This window comes from Lepidochelys kempii, chromosome 3 (genome assembly GCF_965140265.1).
Source record: "Lepidochelys kempii isolate rLepKem1 chromosome 3, rLepKem1.hap2, whole genome shotgun sequence".
Lineage (NCBI taxonomy): Eukaryota > Metazoa > Chordata > Testudines > Cheloniidae > Lepidochelys > Lepidochelys kempii.
In genome coordinates this window covers 94,172,066-94,191,462 of record NC_133258.1, presented here as the reverse complement: position 1 = coordinate 94,191,462, position 19,397 = coordinate 94,172,066, and the positions used below count along the sequence as shown (strand labels likewise).

Here is a 19,397-nt window from a genome sequence, read left to right as displayed (position 1 = left end):
TTCATCCCTTGATGTATGTGCATAACTCCCGGTAACATTAATAGAACTTATACATGTGCATCATGGGGAGACTTGACACCTAGATGCAATATTACTTATTACTACTTTGCTGCAGACTTTATAATGAATAGACTGCTAGAGGCTAGTCATTTGGCTTTCTTCCACAATAGCAGCATGCACAATATAAGATAAATGTTTACTCTTGAAGAAAACATGCACGCGGCTCTTACTTACTTTAAAAAAGGTATGATTGAATTAGCTTTTTCATGCTGCTGCTTTTGTATAGAGCACGAAGCTGTCAGACAAGGAAAAGAAGTTCCACAAACAAAATCAGGTAGGCTTTACTGTATGTTCAGTTATCCCTACATTTGAAACTGCTTAGATAAGTCACAATAGAACTGCATATGACAAATGCCAAAATGTACAAGTGCATGGCACTGTTTAACTTTTTGAAGCATACTGTGGCTTTGAAGTGTGGCAAATAGCCGTTACATGTTACTAGAATTCTTATGTCCATTTCTTCAGCTATATAAAGACAATTTCCTGCTTCCTTGACTCCACTCTTGTCAAGAGAGTTCATAGAATCATAGAATATCAGGGTTGGAAGGGACCTCAGGAGGTCATCTAGTCCAACCCCCCGCTCCAATCAGGACCAATCCCCAACTAAATTATCCCAGCCAGGGCTTTGCCAAGCCTGACCTTAAAAACCTCAAAGCAAGGAGATTCTGCCTCCTCCTTAGGTAATGCATTCCAGTGCTCCACCACCCTCCTAGTGAAAAAGTTTCTCCTAGTATCCAACCTAAACCTCCCCCACTGCAACTTGAGACCATTACTTCCTGTTCTGTCATCAGCTACCACTGAGAACAGTCTAGAGCCATCCTCTTTGGAACCCCCTTTCAGGTAGTTTGGTTGCTCTCCGCTGGATGCTTTCCAATTTTTCCACATCCTTCTTATAGTGTGGGGTCCAAAATTGGACACAGTACTCCAGACGAGGCCACACCAATTTTGAATAGAGGGGAACGATCACATCCCTCGATCTGCTGGCAATGCCCCTACTTATACATCCCAAAATGCCGTTAGTCTTCTTGGCAACAAGGACACACTGTTGACTCATATCCAGCGTCTCGTCCACTGTAACCTGTAGGTCCTTTTCTGCAGAACTGCTGCCTAGCCATTCGGTTATGTCAGCAGAGTTTGATCCATAGTCTGAAAAGTGTTTGTTTTGAATACTCTCACCTACAAAATAATTTTGGTATTATTCTGCTATTCATTTGGATTTCATTGAACTCCTGCATGGTTCAAATTCTCAGGACCAGGTACACTTCCGTTTTCTTCAAGGATCGTTATTTCCCTATACTAGCATTTTATATACTAGCTTGTTCAATCCATCATATTGGACTATCCATTTTCATTTTGTTAAATGACTTTTGGATATTATCATTAGTATGAAGTATCTCTGTGTAATGTATTTACTGCAGCAGTATGAAGCAGTACAGTACAATTACACTATAAAGAGATGATCACCCCTATAAAAGAGAGATTCTGCTCTGGACTGCAGAGTGAAAGAAGCTGTGTAGATGTAAGGCGTCTGCTGTTAATAATTATATTTCATTCTTACAGAGTACATTTTATCTGTCTTTCTCAAAGTGATTATCATTATTGTTATAGTTGTAATGTTGTTAGTTACAATAGTAACTTCACTAAAAACAATGCTTAATTATATGTGAGAATTAATAAAGCAACCCTGGGCCGGGAAAATATTATACCAGCCTTCTCCATACGTCTCCATTCTGAATATTATTCTTCCCTCTTTTACTTCTCAGCCAGATCAAAAGTAACTGCAAGTATGTGCCAGAGACATTTTCTACTGAATATAAGCCTGCCTTTAGATGCATGATGCCTTGGATTGGGTTTGATTTTTGCAACTTTGTCATGCTAGAGAATGTTATTTTTTTTTCTAAAAGTGATACATTGTGGATTTTATTCATTCTGCCTAAAAAGCGAGTGAGCCAAAGCTACAAGTGATCTAATACTGTGCAGCTGCAACACTCAGATCAGCTAGTTTGTGATTATTTTTTTATATAAGTAAAGTAAATTATCCTAGTAGCATAATTTAGATTAGTGTGGTTTTAGGTGGGTGTGGTCAGATCAATTTTTGATAAAGTATAGATCAATTAGAATTGTTAAATAATGTTTAGCATAACAGAATTAGAAGAAAATGTTATATAATTTATTTGTACTGTTTGGAAATAGTTTGTATAGTGAATTAACCAGGCATGTTTGCTAGCCTTTTCAATAGCCTGTAGTTTTTACATCTAACAGAATAAGATACCCAATTCAAATGAAGAAAAGAATGAAAGATCATGATGTTTAAGTGAGTTAGAAGAGAAATTAGACAACACACACAGAATGAGTCTTCCTTGCACTCCAGAAATTCTCCTTGTTGAGGACTATGGGAGTTTTGGTTGTGTAAAGAAGGATTGGATTAGTGTCAATTGCATTGTGAAATTAGATGTTACGTACTGCACATTGTGTTAAAACAACAATAATACTTTTAATAAAGATCAGTGTTTATGCTTATGAAATGTGAAAATTAATTAATACATTCTAAAAGCATTGTAAAATACATAGATGTAGTTCATAGAAGGTCTGATTCAAAGCCCATTTAAGTCAATTGAAAGCCAAAGCCCACTGAGGTCAAAGGCAGGATCTGGCCCATACTATATGTGGAGGTTAATCCTTCAAACTAAAATAATCTATTGACATTATTATATGATATCTCTTCAAAACTGAAAGTCATTTCAGATCACATGGACTAATGTCCATTATTTTCTAATGTAGACAATACAGATATATATTCTTTACAGAAAGCTGCACTGCTGAAATAATTTAGCAATACTTTAAAGAAATATTCAGATAAAGTAATATTTGAACTTAATTAAAACAGACTGAGGACAGAGAACATGAAAAAATAGTTACCACCTTAGGAGTGATTCTGAAACAAGTTGTCATTAAAAAAAACATGTTAATACAACTTTGTTCATGTTACAAATTGTGAACTATAATAATATAGTTTTATTGGAGGGACATGTCTGTCAGCAGAAGAGAAGGAAAACCTGTAAAAAGATGAGTGCGTGGGTACTGAGAAAATAACTAAAGTACATACCTTCGCAGATAAGGTATCAGAAAGGTCTTTGAGGCAGGATCTGTCTTTGTTCTGTGCTTGTACAGTGCCTAGCACAATGGGGCACTGGCCTCTTGCTGCTACTGTGATACAAATATGTATGAATGAAAGTTATAAAGCAAAATCCTGAGAGGTATTGACTACCTTCAACTCCCACTGAAGTCAGCAGGTGGCAGCAGCCCCTCAGCACTAGGGCTGGTAGAAAATCTACCTTTGGAACTGTTTTGTAACAAAAATTTTGTCAACAAAACAAAACTCTTGGGGGAAAGGGTCTGCTTTCTGTGGAAAAATTACAACTTTTAATTTTAAAAAATCACCCAAAGTCTAGAAGTTTTAGCAGAAAACAGACAAATTTCAATTCAGAAATGCAAGCCTTTAATTTTGGTGTGTGGAACTGAATCAAAATGTTTCATTTTTGCTCAGTTTGACATTAGACCACATCCTTCTGAGCTACTACGGTGTCCCGGGGGACTTGTAGTTTGGGTATCTGATGACTCTTTTCTCTTTTCTCATTTCTCAAAAATGATTAGGGGTCTAGAACACATGACTTATGAGGAGAGGCTGAGGGAGCTGGGATTGTTTAGCCTGGAGAAGAGAAGAATGAGGGGGGATTTGATAGCTGCTTTCAACTACCTGAAAGGGGGTTCCAAAGAGGATGGCTCTAGACTGTTCTCAATGGTAGCAGATGACAGAACGAGGAGTAATGGTCTCAAATTGCAGTGGGGGAGGTTTAGATTGGATATTAGGAAAAACTTTTTCACTAAGAGGGTGGTGATACACTGGAATGTGTTACCTAGGGAGGTGGTAGAATCTCCTTCCTTAGAGGTTTTTAAGGTCAGGCTTGACAAAGCCCTGGCTGGGATGATTTAACTGGGAATTGGTCCTGCTTCGAGCGGGGGGTTGGACTAGATGACCTTCAGGGGTCCCTTCCAACCCTGATATTCTATGATTCTATGATTCTGTGAGTGGGCTCTCCAGCCAGAATACAGCTCCCACGATGCAATGTGGCCATGGAATTTTCATGATGCACCATGACAGCTCAGCAAGAGGGAAGACTGTGTTGCATCATGGGAGATGTTACTAAAGCATATGCTGTTCTGACACATGCCATTGACAAACAATAGCCAAAAAGAAAAGGAGTACTTGTGGCACTGTAGAGACTAACAAATTTATTTGAGCATAAGCTTTTGTTAGCTACAGCTCACTTCATCGGATGCATGTCAACGTGTCAATGTGACTTTTGTGGGAAAAATCCTTGAATCTGCATTTTGCTGCTTGGAATGATCGTATTGATCTAGATAAATAGTTTCTAATTTAAAAATATCAACAAACAGATATCCAACTGTGTACCTAAATATCTTTATCTACAATTTATACCCTGATCCAGTAATCCCTGTGTAGCTCTAGTTAAAAGACTTTCTGGATCAGCTTTATATAGCATCTTCATTTACATGAATATCTCTTGGTTTTAACTGATCTTTTCACTCAAAAAGGAGTATTTATTCTGGATAGCAGCTGCCCAATCCTAGTACTAAGTGACTTCACTGCAAATATTTCTAATTAATTTATATGTACATTATAGCACTGTAAAGCCATGGTTACTGAGTAATCTATGGTCTTCAGGGCTTGTGTGTAGCACAACTATATGCTAAATGTGTACGGGTATTTTGAGTCAAATTTATTTCCAATTTGTACCCTGTGCTATCCCATTAGAATCAATGGATCGGGCATAAATCAGCGGAGAATTTGGCTCATTATGTGAAAGGCAGGCCATAACATAAATAAAAAACTAAGTCTGAAGTACTCCAAAATTATCTCTGTAAATTTTAATAGTAATCACCAAAATTAATTAGCATTTGATCATTAAAATAATTAGTAAACCATCCTATTTTCATCATCTCCAGTTTAGTGTGAAACGGTGTCTGTGATGGCAATTGGTCATTTATCAAATCAGAGGCTTTCATTAAATCTAAAACACAGTTTCTGCATACTGATTACTTTAAAGGCTATCAAATTATGACTGGTTACCTAGAACAGACAAAGCTGGTGGTATTTTTTCTTAAATAAGAAGTAATTGTTTAATGATATGAAATGCTAACATACAGTGGGAGAAACATTTAGTGTGGAATTTTCAAAAGATCTCAACATTGGCCCTTCACTGCCCCTGTAGAATTCAGTAGTAAAATTCCCAACCTTGGGGTACAATTTCTGTCAATGTTTTAACACTGGTTTTAATCCCCAGCTTTTCTGTCTTGGTGCAGATGAGGGGGAAGAAGACAAAGGTGACTCTAAGTCTTCTTTACGCCTGCCCCTCTTCTTCACTTTCCCCCTCCTCCCCATCCCCCCAACCTGGGCCAACCATGGAGTCAGACAGTTTCCTGTTCAACGGCCAAAGGAGAGATGTAGTCTAGCTTCAGAAAATGGACAACAGATGATAATTGGGGCATGAGGTCCCCAAACTACAACTCCCATGGGGCACCATGCAGCATTTTCAAATGTATTATAATAATAATTATTATTTGGATGTTCAGTTTTTAAACAAAGTCCAAATTTTCTAAAGAAAATGGACATCTTTTGTAAAAAGTTTTAGTTGAAGATGCAACTTTCCATCCAAAAAAAACCCAGTTTTGATGGAAAACTTTTGGCCAATCCTGTTTATGATACAGAGGGCCACCAGATGAAACACATCATTTTCAGCTGAAGCAAAAGGTGATAGCTCACCCAAAGTGGAACCTTAAGAAAAGTTTATATATATCCCTGCAACCTGAATGCATCCAGTTCTGTACTGTTCTAGTTAAAAGGGATTACGTTTCTGTCTGGCATGCAGGGTTTCTGTCTTTTCTTATCTTATCTTAAAATCCATAGGATAAAATGAACATTAATGAAACAGAGGGGAAAAGAGAGTTTCATTTTCCAGTCACCAGGTCTCAAACCATGTAAATTCAGTACTGGGTTTACAATGGTGCCATGCCGTCGGGTCCTCACTCAGAAGGGGCCCCAGTGCCTGGACTGTGGCCCCTTCCCCACCCCACCACTCGCTCCTCTCTTCCCCCCTCCCTCTGTTCATTCCTCTCTGCCCTCCCCCACCCCCATGTGAGCAGCGGGCAGGGCCTCAGGGGGAAGAGGCTGAGCAGGGGCAGGGTCTCAGGGTGGAGCAGGGGTGGGGGGCTCACAACAGATTAATCTGGCCCTATGTAAATTGGTGCAGATCCTTCACTGGAGCTATGTCAAAATTACACCAGCTAAGGAGCTGGCCTATTGTATCTGCTGTGTATTTTTTTTTTTTTTTTTTGCAGCAGTGCCTAGGGACCACAAATGATTGTGCAAGGTGCACATAGCAAGAGACAGTTCCTGCTCCAAATAGCTTACAGTCTAAAAAGACAAGGCAGATAGTTTGGGGAAAGAAAAGGTACAGAGAGGTGAAGGCACTTGTCCTAGGTCAGACAGCAGGTCAGTGTCAGAACCCTTAATTAGGGTACATGGCTGGTAGGACAGCAGAGGTGAAAACTTAAACTTAAACACGCTTTACAGAAAAAAAGATGCTAGGTAGCTATAACCTTGAGTGCTTATCTGAAAAGAATCCCATTTAAATACTTACTGGTCAGAAAAGCTTTCATTGGCACAGTATCTGCATGTTGGCTTATAGCTCTTCAAAGGGTAGGATTCGCAGCTTTCACTGTTTAATTTCTGTGTACATGTCCATTGCATGGATTTATTTATTTCCAAATTAATATCCTGTGAAGATAGTTGCAGTTGAAAGTTAAGATCTATCAAAACTGTCAACTTCTAAAAATAAAATAACATCAAACCTGAATTTCTTCATTTTTATTTATTTATTTCTGATTGTTTTTCTGAAGAACCAGCATCTGAAATGACAGTAGCAGGTAAATTTTACACTTCTCTGAAATGTCTAACAGACAGGACCAGTTGTATGCAGTGTTGTTGCAGACTTGTTCATCCCAGGATATTAGAGACAAGGGGGATGAGGTAATATAGTTTATCGGACCAACTTCTGTTGGTGGGAGAGACCAGCTTTCGAGCTACACAGAGCTCCTCTTCCGGTCTGGGAAAGGTACTAAGAGTGTCACAGCCAAATAGGAGACTGAACAGATAGTTTAGCAAAAGTAGTTAGCACGTATTCTAAAAACAAAAGGAGGACTTGTGGCACCTTAGAGACTAACCCAATTGGTCAGTCTCTAAGGTGCCACAAGTACTCCTTTTGTTTTTGCAAATACAGACTAACACGGCTGTTACTCTGAAACCACGTATTCTAAGGGACCCTTCAAGGTGACGTGGCCCATTAACTCCTCTGTAGTCATAGGGAAATAAGGGGGTTAGTGTGTTACAGATTGTTGTTATAAGCCATAAATCCAGTGCCTTCATTAAGGCCATGTTTTTTAGCATCTAGCAAAGTAAACCAGTGAAACACAACCTCACTAAACATGATTAACCAAATCCTTGGCTGGTGTAATCTGGCATAGCTCCACTGAAATCATTAGTGCTACGCCAGTTTACAGCTGTTGAGAATCTGGCCTGATGAACTGTATTCACTTTTGTATTCACTGTATTTATTTTAAAGTGTGTGTGTTTGGGTGAGCTAGACAGAGGTGATTAGCATTAAGCCATCTTGCGTTAATCAGATAGCACATGCACCAAGAGACACTGAATCCTTATTACAGCTGGCTGGATCATATGGAATGAAAATGAACAGTTCTAAGGCATACTGCCAGATCTCTGCTGTACTCACCAGGGAATGTTGGAATGGTGCAGATGCCTGCAGTTATCCACTGTAGTTAATTTCAGTGCGCTTAGCTGAGAATAGTCTTAACTGACTAGCTGTATTCTGGGGGGTTGGAAAAGGAATGCTGAAAAAGGGCATATACATATATCATGCTAAGACAAGTATGTTTGTTTGGTGTAAAGCTTAATACAAATAATATAGTGCTCTAGACCCACAGTCCATTGAAATGGGCAAGATTTATCCCTGCTGTAAATTTAGGAACATTAATAGTCACACCAGGGATCAATTTGCTCTAGGTGTCCAAAATAGAATCCCCAATAAAGGCCTCTTAGTTAATGATATTTCCTTGCAAATCTTTCTAGCCAAGAAAAAAACAGAAAAGGCTGCAAAGGAAAGAGAAGGTAAAAGCCAACTATTAGAGAAGTGTGTGGGTATATGTGTGTGTGTGTGTGTGATATAAGATCACCATAGTAGTAATCTCATTGTCCTTGTTGTGAATGTTTCAACTCTTATTAGTGTTGTTTGAAACAATCTCTGAAAAGTTTGCCCCAGTTTCAACTGAAGACTGACCTTGATAATCTGATTGTTACAAAGTTAAATTGTCCCTTCCCTAAACTGTTATATTTCTTTCTCCTTTGTAGAAAAAACAGAGAAGAAACATCCCAAAGAGGGAAAAGCCAAAGGTAATAAAGGGAAGAGAAGCTCCGCAAGCAGTAATTTAAAATGAGAACATCAGGTTTTATGTGGATTAGAATGGAGAGCTTTATTAGTCTTTCTAATGTGTGTAGGGGAAAGCCCTGGAGTTGCACATGAAGGCAAAGTAATTCAGCATATAGGGCCTTCTGTGTATTAGGGGGAGGGATGAAATCAACACCTCGAACCTGGAGGTAGGCTGCAATGTGGCCCTCCACAGGTAGCACATTAGCCTGTCTGCAGGATTCCCAGCCACTGTATTTCCACAGGAGTGTAGTGGTCCCTTCCCGGGTGCCATAATGCTGCGTGCTGGGACAGCATATTTGGAGCTAGCGTAGGTTCCATCTCCTCAGTGCATGGGATATTTTGAATTGCTGACCTGTATATTTTGTGGTGACTGCATTTGCAATTCAAGATAATTATCATTCATGTAAAACATTTCCTGATCACATACCTGCTGGCTAAGCTGTTTGGGCTCCACAGTTTCAACCAAACACTGGTTTGTTCAACCAAACACTATAGTCATTTGTAGCTGAAATGATGGTTTACGTAATGCCAAGTAAAATAATTAGTAGCATTGGACAGACAGACTAAGGTACTGAAAGGCATAAAACCACATATATGGAGACCAATTTATGGATATTCGTGCTAGTTAAACAGAGATAATTTTTCATAGAAGTGCAGATCTGGAAGGCCCGCGTAGAGCCAGATCTTCACACACTGATCCACAAAAATCAGAGAGAGATCTGTCCAAACAAAATGATGGGGCATATTTTTTTGAGGATTCAAATGGTCGGTTTGAAGACAGCTATTAGTAATATTTTAATAAAGCAGGTTTCTTAAACTAACATCCAGAAGCACAGTTTTCCTTGTTCTGAAATTTCCCTTTTTAAAAAGTTTGTTTGCAAAATCCACTTTGATCTGTTTTGTTTCTATAAACTGTAAAGTGTTAACCAGTTCAAAACCTATCAATTGTGTGTTTTTACCTAAATGCTAAAACTTCATTACTTAGTATCTAATGTGTTTCTTTAGCAATGCCAACAGTAAAAGAAATTCTAAGACAGCACAACCTGACAACAGGTAATCAATATTTCCTTAGTCTTATATTTTTAAAGAGAGCCCAACCCTGCAAGCTCTTTATGTGCACAATTCTCATTAAAGTCAATCGGAGCTTCACAAGGGGAGAGCTGACAGAATCAGGACCATATTTATGTATTTGTAGACTGCTGTATTTGAACTGTATCTCTGTCCTTAACCCAAACATATTATCAGCTAGTTACCTTTTAGACCAAGTGGTCTGTTATGAAGTTGGAGATGTGTGATTTAGAACAAAAATACGTTCCTCCTGGGAAATCTGTTCAATAGCACAGAATTGGACAGATGTTTGCTCATTCACCTGGTTTCTCAAGATGGGGATCTATCCCTGTAAAGCAAACAATGTAAAGAAGGGTGGGATATTTCAGTAGAAGTCTGCCTACAGTGTCTTGTCATGTAAGCTCTTTGGGATAGGGACCAGCTTTTTATTCGTAGTTTGTACAGCACCTAGTATGGTGGGGTCCTGGACCATGGCTGTGGTTCACAAGTGCTATGACAATACAGGTCATCAATTGGTTCTACTTTTGGCCAGATCCTTGACTGCTGTAAATCAGTGCATGTGAGTTTAGTGGAGTTACACTGATTCATGTCAGTTGAGGATATAAGCCTTTAATCTCACTAGAGAGTAATAGCTGTCTGAAGTAGAAACTGTGGAGTCAAATCCACCTTGAGTTGTACTTTGTGGACTTCAAAGAGGTTGCCCCACTTTAACTGCTAACAACATTTGGCCCAAGTTGTTTAAAACACCCTGTGGTGTCTATAATTGAGGTCAAATATTTTTAATTATAACAAAATGTGCAAGACAAGTGAACACAAAATGAACAATAAGGAAAAGCAAAACAAACTAAAAGCAAGCACATGGAATGCTGGTCCGCTTCCATGTGACTACTCAGAAGCTTAAAATTAAGCACATGTATAAATGCTTTGCTGCATCAGGACTGATCGGCTTTCACATAAGAATATATCTGTTCTTCTTTCATTGGGAATGGTGAGTCCTGGGCTCAACAAACAGACTGTAACTCCTGCTAATTCTGTAGTTGAATAAGAGATGCAGAAATTCAGGAGATAAAATCTGTGTTGCAAAACAGGCCTCATTATTTGATGCTCACTTTTGCAGCTCAACACGTAAATATAGGTAGTGCTCATAGTGCTGCCAGTTATTAACGTTGCCTGACACTTCCCATTATAAGACCCTGTTTTCAGTTGCTTATAACTTTGCCAAACTTTAACCATTTGGGTTAAAAATTTTAATGCTCCATGCCTGATTCAGGCTATATTTTTGTGAAAAACTTCAGCCAAAATTGGTTCAGCCATTTCTAAGAATGTGGCTAGGGAAATACACTGGTTTGCCCATGTTGAATCCTTTGAAAAGCACTTGTATCCCCATGCTTTCAAGCAGGGACTTGATATTTAGCAGGGAGTGAGAGTTTCATGTCAGGGATGTCTTTTGCCATCTATGTGAACATCCACCCAAATTTGGCCAAGTTACAAGCCTTTGGGGAAAAATTTAGTTCACACAGCTCAATAGAAACTTCTTGAATGTTAGAAACTAAGTTCCCTGAAGATTCTGTCCACACTGGGCATTCTTTATCTTAGAGCTGAGCAGGATTTCCTTGCAATTGCAGCTCTGGGCTCTGCTGTGGGCTGTGCTGGATCCAGAAACTGAGACTAGGAATTGGGATGGGGGAGACTGGGACTCTCTTGGCAAGGAAACTGGGAGTGGGAGCTGGGCAAGAGGGCCTGGGAGCCAGTTGGTGGGAGAGAGGGAATCCTGAGATTTGATGAAGAACTGGGATTAACTAGGCAAAGACTAGGAGGAGGAGCCAAGAAAGAGGTGGTGGAGAGTCCAGAGGAGTATAAATAGGACTCCCTGTGCAAGGACTGGGACTGGGTTGAGAAGTCTGAGGAGCAGAGACTGAGACCAGGCAGGTGATGGAGAATGTCAGTGGGAAGAGGATCCATTGTTGGAATGGAGTCGAGATTCCTGAGTCTCCCCATTCTTCTGCTGCCAGCAAATCTTTGTGAAAGCCACTGACAAAGTATGAGTCTCCTCCCCATCTAGTGCTGAACCACACAGAGGATGACACCCTATTACTGCTATCACTTACTCTGTTAGCTCAAATGGCAGAGGTCTGTTTGGTGGATATAAAGGTTCCAGCACTGACGATGGCTCCTGTGGGTGTCAGGTGATCGAATTTTTCTTCAGTTTGCCCTGGGAATAAGGGGCTCAGGGCTGGGGCAGAGGGTTGAGGTGGGGAGGGCTCTGTGGTGGGGCTGGGGATAAGGGGTTTGGGGTGCAGGCTGTCCCTGGGAGAGAGGCTTCCCCCCCACCCCACCCCAGCTCTCTCTCCCTTCAGCAGCAACTGGGCTGGGAGGGAGAGGCGCCTCTCCCCGCCACTGCAGCTCCATGGCTGGGCTAGGCTGAGGCCAGGGGAGGGGAACCTCTCCTCACCGTGGCAAGTCTGGGGCTGGGGGAGAGGCATCTCTCCCTGCCGCAGCCCTGGGTGCCTGCATGGCGCTTAATAGGCTGCTGCACAGCCACGCTGTTTAGAGAGATCTTAGGCTAGAATTAAAATTGACTCTGCAATATTAATTCAGCTCACTCGTACATATGCCTTATGATATGTGATTACATACTCATTATATATACATTAATTACATGATTACATACTCATTTTTTGACAGGACCTCTGCCTCCTGGACTATGTTCTGGGAGGGAATCAGGGTTGTATAGTCAAGGAGACTGTTTCCTCTCGGACCTGTATTTGTTGCAGATGTTGGAAGGTGTGTAGTGAATAAGGAAGGGGACTGCAGGAAGAGAAAGGACAGTTTCATGATTAAGGCAGCTGAATGCTGTCCTGGAGAACTGGCTTCTGTCACTGCTACAGAGTTCTGATGTGATGCTGGGCAAGTCACTTAAACTAAACTTTTCCCAGATTGATAATAGTTGTGTGTTCCTCATTCTCTGGGTGCCTAAGACCTACAGGTCTGGTTTGCAAAAGTGCTGACTGCTCACAGATGAAGTCAATGGGAGTTGTGCTTTGAACATATGAGGTGCTATATAATGCTAAGTACTCTGAAAACTCAGATTGGGCAGGGGATAATTGGAGGAGATTTGACTTTAATCTCTCTTTGCCTCAGCTCCCCATCATTTCACAGAGACGTATGAAAATAAATTCATTAATATTTGTGAAAGACTTAAATACTATCGTGATGAGCACTATAGAAAAACTTATGATAAATTAATATTTCTATCTTCAGAACAGGGGTTGAAAACCATGCAGTAAATCGGGGCATCAGTCACATACCAAACAAGGAAGAGAGAGAGAAAATATTGATTAATTGACCAGCATCCCTTCTGTGCACTGAATGAGGCAGGGGGTCCTGTAGAAAAAATAGTATGTGAGCATGTATTTAAAGACTGCACCATAATGCAGGCACACCAGGGGGACAAATGAAAGTTGGACAAGCTACTTTACTTCTGGCACTTTCTGACTTTGGTTTTTGAAATTTCTTATTCTTTTAACATAGTTATATGTAATGACATTAATGATTTTTTTTCTTATGTCTTGTAAAACCAAACCACATGCTTCAACAGGAAAAACTCATTATTATTATAAAATCGGGAAACATTCCAAATTCAAGATAAAAAAACATGTCAATGTATTAAAAAGCCCCTAGATTTGGAGCCCTGGCCCACAGCCCTCACTTACACAAAAATTACATTGACTATGGATAATGCAAAAATTTATTCACTACGATTATTTCTTCTAGTAACCACTTTGTTTACATTATGTGATAGATCAGTTTAGTCACATGATATTATTGCTCTCTGATTCGATAATCCTAGCCCTTAAAGAGGTCTCAGGATGGCTGTGCAAATATATTTCCATAAATACAAACAGATAATCACAAAAGTATTTTACGTTGTCTCTTTCCACTGTTTTTGTGAACAAAAATGTTTGTTGGTGTATTTGCAGACAACAAATAAAGGTTTTATAAATAACATCAAAGTGAATTATAGTCAAACACTTGTCAGTTTTGTATTTCAGTATTAGCTGAACTCTAAGAATTTAAAATCTGAGACCAAATCTAAGATCGTATAATGAGTTTGAGCTTCAGTTCTGCTTCCTATGTATTTCCAGTTAAGGCTCATACATTAAGCCCAGTGTATTAAATACTAGTACTTTGTACTGGAATAATCAAAGCTGAAAAGTATTTAAGCATTCTGGGATAATGTAAAAAATTTAATAAGAAATCTTCTGTTGGCCTCTAAAGCTTAAATAGAGTAGTTTCATGTTCTTAGAATTGGATTTGAATCTGTCATCTGTTTCTTGATATTATAATGCAATCAGATAAAGAGCAATAAGCAATTTTAAAATCCGTATATATCTTGAATTTTAGAACATTCATATATACAAGGATTTAAGCAGAACCCTGCTAAGCAAAAGCAATATTGATACTCGCAGTAGACAATAACATATTCCTTAGTAAACCTGCACACCAATTATTTTAAAAAAATTATATCAGTAGATATGGGCCTGTCTAAATGTCAAAGATGATCTTCCATAAAGTTCAGGAATATTTGGCTCTGTAGTTTTTGCTCAATCTATACAGAAATAGGCACAAGCAGGGAAGTTTAGACACACACCTAGAGTCAAATACTACTGAAAACTCAGAACTCTGCAGGTCCCAGTTTGTCACTGGGACTATTTCATTTATTTTATAAGACTGTCCTGTAGGTGTTAACATTTACAATTGAGTTTGAAAAGCTAAACAACTGTATAGGTCATTGTTATATTATAATTATTTTACTCTAATTATTTACAAATAATGCAACAATACAGTGAGGGAGAAATGGAGGGTGAGATTACAACAGTGAGACCATGAACTCTGATAATAGCTACATATAACATACATTTTTTCAATGTTCAGACTAATGGGAAGAGTGATTCTTTTCTAGGTAAAACAAATATATTTAGCAATAGAAAGGTAGCTTCACAAGCAGCCTTCATTTCAGGAGTAGAATAACAAGTCTTGTATCTTTGTTTTACAATTTTGGGAGGTCTTAAAGTCCTCATGTCAAAGAAATTTATGCTTGCTGCCCAGTCGAGGTGGAATCTCAGAGAAAACTTAAATTATCACTAAGCATGATAGAAAAATCCTTTATACAAACAAATTATACTACCATCTCTATTGAAGGAAGCATTTTTCAAATAATTTATCCTTTGCTCCTACTGTGGTAGATTGCAGTAATTTCTCAGATGTTTTCCTGTATAAAAAGGGTTGATCCAATCACATTATCACCAGAAGATATTCAAGGGCACATAGTAATCACCACTTATAATGAATTCATCTGCTGGGATTGCTGAGGTTTTTCGAGTCTGTATTAACATGTAGAGATTGACAGTTACTATTAAGTTATTTTATTGTCTTGCATTTAGTGTCTACATGTCATGTATTTTTCCCTTGCAGAGAAGATTTCTAAAGCTGCAAAAACAGCAAGTAAGTTCTATTTAGTGTTATAGCCATTTGTGAGACCATCTTTGATGTTCAGGTGACATATACTTGTCAATGCTGGAGCATATGAGATTTTTCAAAAGTTATTTATTCTGACACACTGACAAGGAATGTGTCTTTTTTCCCCTCCCCTGAAACCTTTAGAGGATTGGCGGGTGGGGGGAAGGTGTTACATACTTTATTAAATTTAAGATTGAACTTTTCTACAACAGACGAGGCAACTGCCACAAAAGAAAACTTAAACTAGCTGAGAGAGGGACAAACACCAGTATAAATAGCTCTCAACTGTGATAGCTCACCTACTGAAAATCCAGTGTTACATCTTACCTATTGTATGTCAGACTGTTTGTATATTGCAAATTTGTGATGGATTTAGTATCCTGGCAGTAGCTTCTTCTCAAAGCTCCACCCCTTTTTTATTTAAAAAAAATCAGTTGTTGAGATCAAACTTCTGAATTTGGTAACTTGACTGCAACTCGATTATAGTTCATTGAAGCTTAACAAAAAATATTGAGGAGAAAAAACATGACCTTCTCAAAAAAGGAAATGAGGATAACTAAAAAGAACACTATCAGTAACAGTTGAGACTCAGAGAAATGATAAATTCAAAAAAACGTATATTAAAGATTCCCCTGTTTCTTTTTTCACCAAAATTCATAATTAAATCACTAACATTATTTTTCACTTCTTGGATCTTGAGAGTTCACACCATTTCCTAAAAAGTAATGGAATGAGCTCATACTCTGAGGTACATTGTGGTTTTATACTTAAGATCTGTACTGCCCATATAACATATCTGACTGAATCTTTGACTGACTGTTTTAATATTTAGTACTTCATCTGACCTGTGAATACCAGTAACTTTGTGTTAGTAGTTCCATTTTTCTGAGGTTATCCTCTATGAAACCATCTTGAGAAACTAACAATCTCTGTGAGATATGTATGTAGATAAAATGAAAGATTTAGGGCCAGATTCAAAGCGCATTGAAGCCACTAGAAAGTCTCCCACTTCAGTGAGTTTTGGATTAGACTCAAAATGAACACACATACGAAAGATTAAAAACAAAAGGTCAATGCCTGGTTTAATTATAAGGAAATCAATGGCCTGTCTCTGTAGTACCATCATAGTCTATTATAAGATACACACTTAATATCTCAATACATGAGACTTGTTCTACCCTTTTGAAACATGTAAATCCCTGTGAAGACTGCAAGTTTAGTACAAATACAGCGAATGCTGGCACGGGCTGGATCCCTGCTGGATCCTTTACAAGTGCACACGCATACTGAGTTCTTGTCCAAACTAACCCCCTTTCTGGGGGTTGGCTTTATTGGTAACTAGAGCTGTGCAAATAACTGCCAGTGAACAACAACAACAAAAATCAGTTCCAAAAAGCTAGGGGGTGGGGTGGGGAGGATTGTTTTGATTTCAACTGAAACTGAGTTCTTTTCAACATTTTGGTGAACTGAAAAAAGTTGGGGAAAAAATGTTTCAGGATGAACTAAATGCTTTGTTCAACCTGAAATGAAATGTTCTGTGTTGGGTATTTTGACCTTTTTAAATAAAAGCAAAGGAAATGAAAGGCTAGAGTCACAAAACTGAAGAGCCCTTATTATACCAAATAGCCCAATGATTAGGGCACTCACCTGAGATGTCCAGGTTAAGAGCTATTATGGAATAGCAGACTCTAAGTGTATGTCTACACTGCAATTAAAAACCCACTCCAACCTGAGCCCAAACATCTACACTACAATTAAATAGACCCTTAGCCTGAGCCCTGCGAGCCCAAATCAGCCAGCCAGCCACAGGTTTTCAGTTGCACTGTAGACATACTCTATGTGCCTGTATATAAATGCAGAGCTCTTCTGTTGACTCACCCTAGACTGTGCTAAACCCCTATGTTAAACTTCAGGGTGGTCACTGCAGAGTTGTGCAGGCAGATTGGTGTAAAAACATAAGAAAGGACATACTGGATCATACCAAAGGTCCATCTAGCCCAGTATCCTGTCTTCGAACAGTGCCCAATGCCAGGTGCCCCAGAGGGAATGAACAGAACAGGTAATCAAGTGATCCATCCCCTGTCGCCCATTCCCAGCTTCTGCCCCATCGCTGCCCATCCTGGCTAATAGCCATTGATGGACCTATCTTCCTTGAATGTATCTAGTTCTTTTTTGAACCCTGTTATAGTGTAATTAACTCCAACTGCAATGAGGCCCAAGTTTGAATCCCCCTTTTGGAAGCGGGGTCTTGAACTCATGTCTCCCCATTTCCAGGTGTGCGCTCTAACCACTAGGCTATTGAGTATTCTAAGGTAAGGTGCTCTCAAACTCTTGTGCTAATGCTGTTACACTTTGCATAAATCTTTAAACAGTAATTGAAGCCAAGATGAAACACAGGTGTTCCCCTTCCGGAGGGCATGCAATAATTATGAGTCATTCCCACTCTTTCTCTCTAGCCCAATGACTATTCAAGTATTTTGATTCAACAGGAGAGATTCATTGAGACTCACTGTAGAATAGCCAAGTGTCTTGTGGTTAGGGCACTCATCTGGGGTAGAGGCAGCCTGACTTCAAGTCACTGATATAGGGTAGGGATTCAAACCTGGGTCTCCTACATCCCAGGTGAGTGCTCTTACAATGGAGCTACTGGGCAGAAAGTCCTCATCTTCCACTGTCTTGTTAATAGCTCCTGAATCCCCTTGTGATTCTAGCAAGAAAAATTGAAATATTTCATTTTGATAATGTCCAAATAATTCAGTCTGATATTTCGGAAGTTTTTCCCCCTTTTTCGTTTTACCCAAAACAATTAATTGAAATTGACAAATTCACTAAATGTTTCTGTCAACCTAATCAACATTTTTCAGCCAAAAACAAATTTTAAAAAATCAAATAAAAATTTTCACTTGGATCTATTGGTAAAACAAAAGCAATAACACAGTATCAACCACAATTTGATTGTTCCTAGGGTTCTCTAAAGGATCTTCTCTCTCCCAGCTCCATAGTTCCTTCTATCCCAAAAAGGTCCTCCCACCCTGCTTTATATCATGGTTGGAGTTAATTGAACCAGTCTGCCAGCACAACTCAGTAGTGACCACTTAGAATTTTAACATAGGGTTTTAGCATAGCCTAGGGTGAGTCAACAGAAGACTTACTGTACTCCTCTACAGGATCTCAGAGTCTGCTATTCTGTACCAGCTCTTACACCTTACTTGTTCAATCCTCCAGTCATGAAAGTACATATTAGTTACTTCCTTTAATTATTAGTTTATTCATTTTATTTTGCAATACTTACATAATACTGCTGTGAATGTGCTTTACAAAGCACATGGTTGGATCCTGCTCCACAGTGTTTAATTAAAGATAAATCATAAGGAGGGGAGCAGGCAGTAGGGTTATCATATTTGAACATTCAACAAAGAGCACACTCCACAGAAGGGGGGGGATTTGCTCATGCCCCCCCACCCCCAGCATTGCCCCAACTCCACCCCTTCCCCGCCCCCATTCTAACCCCTTCCCCAAATCCCCGCCCCAGCCCCGCCTCCTGAGTGCACCACGTTCCCCATCCTCTCTCCCAGCCGCGCGGAACAGCTGTTCTGCGACGCAAGCACTGGGAGCTAGGGGGGGAAAGTGGGCACTCTCTCGAGTGATCAACATTCACTTTTTTTCTCGAATGATCAACATTCACTCTCTTTCTTGAATGGTCAAAACTTCTTTGGGGAAAAATAATAATGACAAAATCCCGGGCATTTTTAGATATCTAAAAATTTCTCCCGGGCAGCAATTTAAGAACCAAAAAGCCAGACATGTCTGGGAAAATACAGACATATGGTAACCCTAGCAAGCAGTTGATGTTTATCAGCAATGGAAGCCTGTGTTAAACGCATACGGCCTGATAATCCGTAGTCCTGAATCTTGTGTAGTCATTTACACCACTGCAAAATGAATGTGAAATGGGTAGAAAATGCTAGTGGATGAGAGTGAATGCAATGGAAAATCAGGCCCATGGATAGAGATCTGAAGGAGGAGAAAGAGAGGTCATTTGGAAGGAGAAGGTTTTTCAAACATATGGCACAGCATGAGAAAAAGTAAAGTTGAGTAGGGGACAAAGGTTGTTTTCAATGACTTATTCATACTAGTGATGTTACTAAGCATTACTTATAATGT

General features: G+C 39.3%; 1 protein-coding gene across 1 annotated transcript in view; it reads left to right on the top strand.

Annotated features, from left to right (window-relative positions):
- LOC140908987 (uncharacterized) overlaps positions 1 to 19,397 on the top strand; it is a 153,132-nt gene that overhangs the window by 120,217 nt on the left and 13,518 nt on the right. Inside the window, exons 26-28 of the mRNA XM_073337200.1 lie at positions 8,567 to 8,608; positions 9,651 to 9,698; positions 15,189 to 15,218. Coding sequence (XP_073193301.1) covers positions 8,567 to 8,608; positions 9,651 to 9,698; positions 15,189 to 15,218 — 120 coding nt within the window. The remainder of the gene's footprint in view (positions 1 to 8,566; positions 8,609 to 9,650; positions 9,699 to 15,188; positions 15,219 to 19,397) is intronic.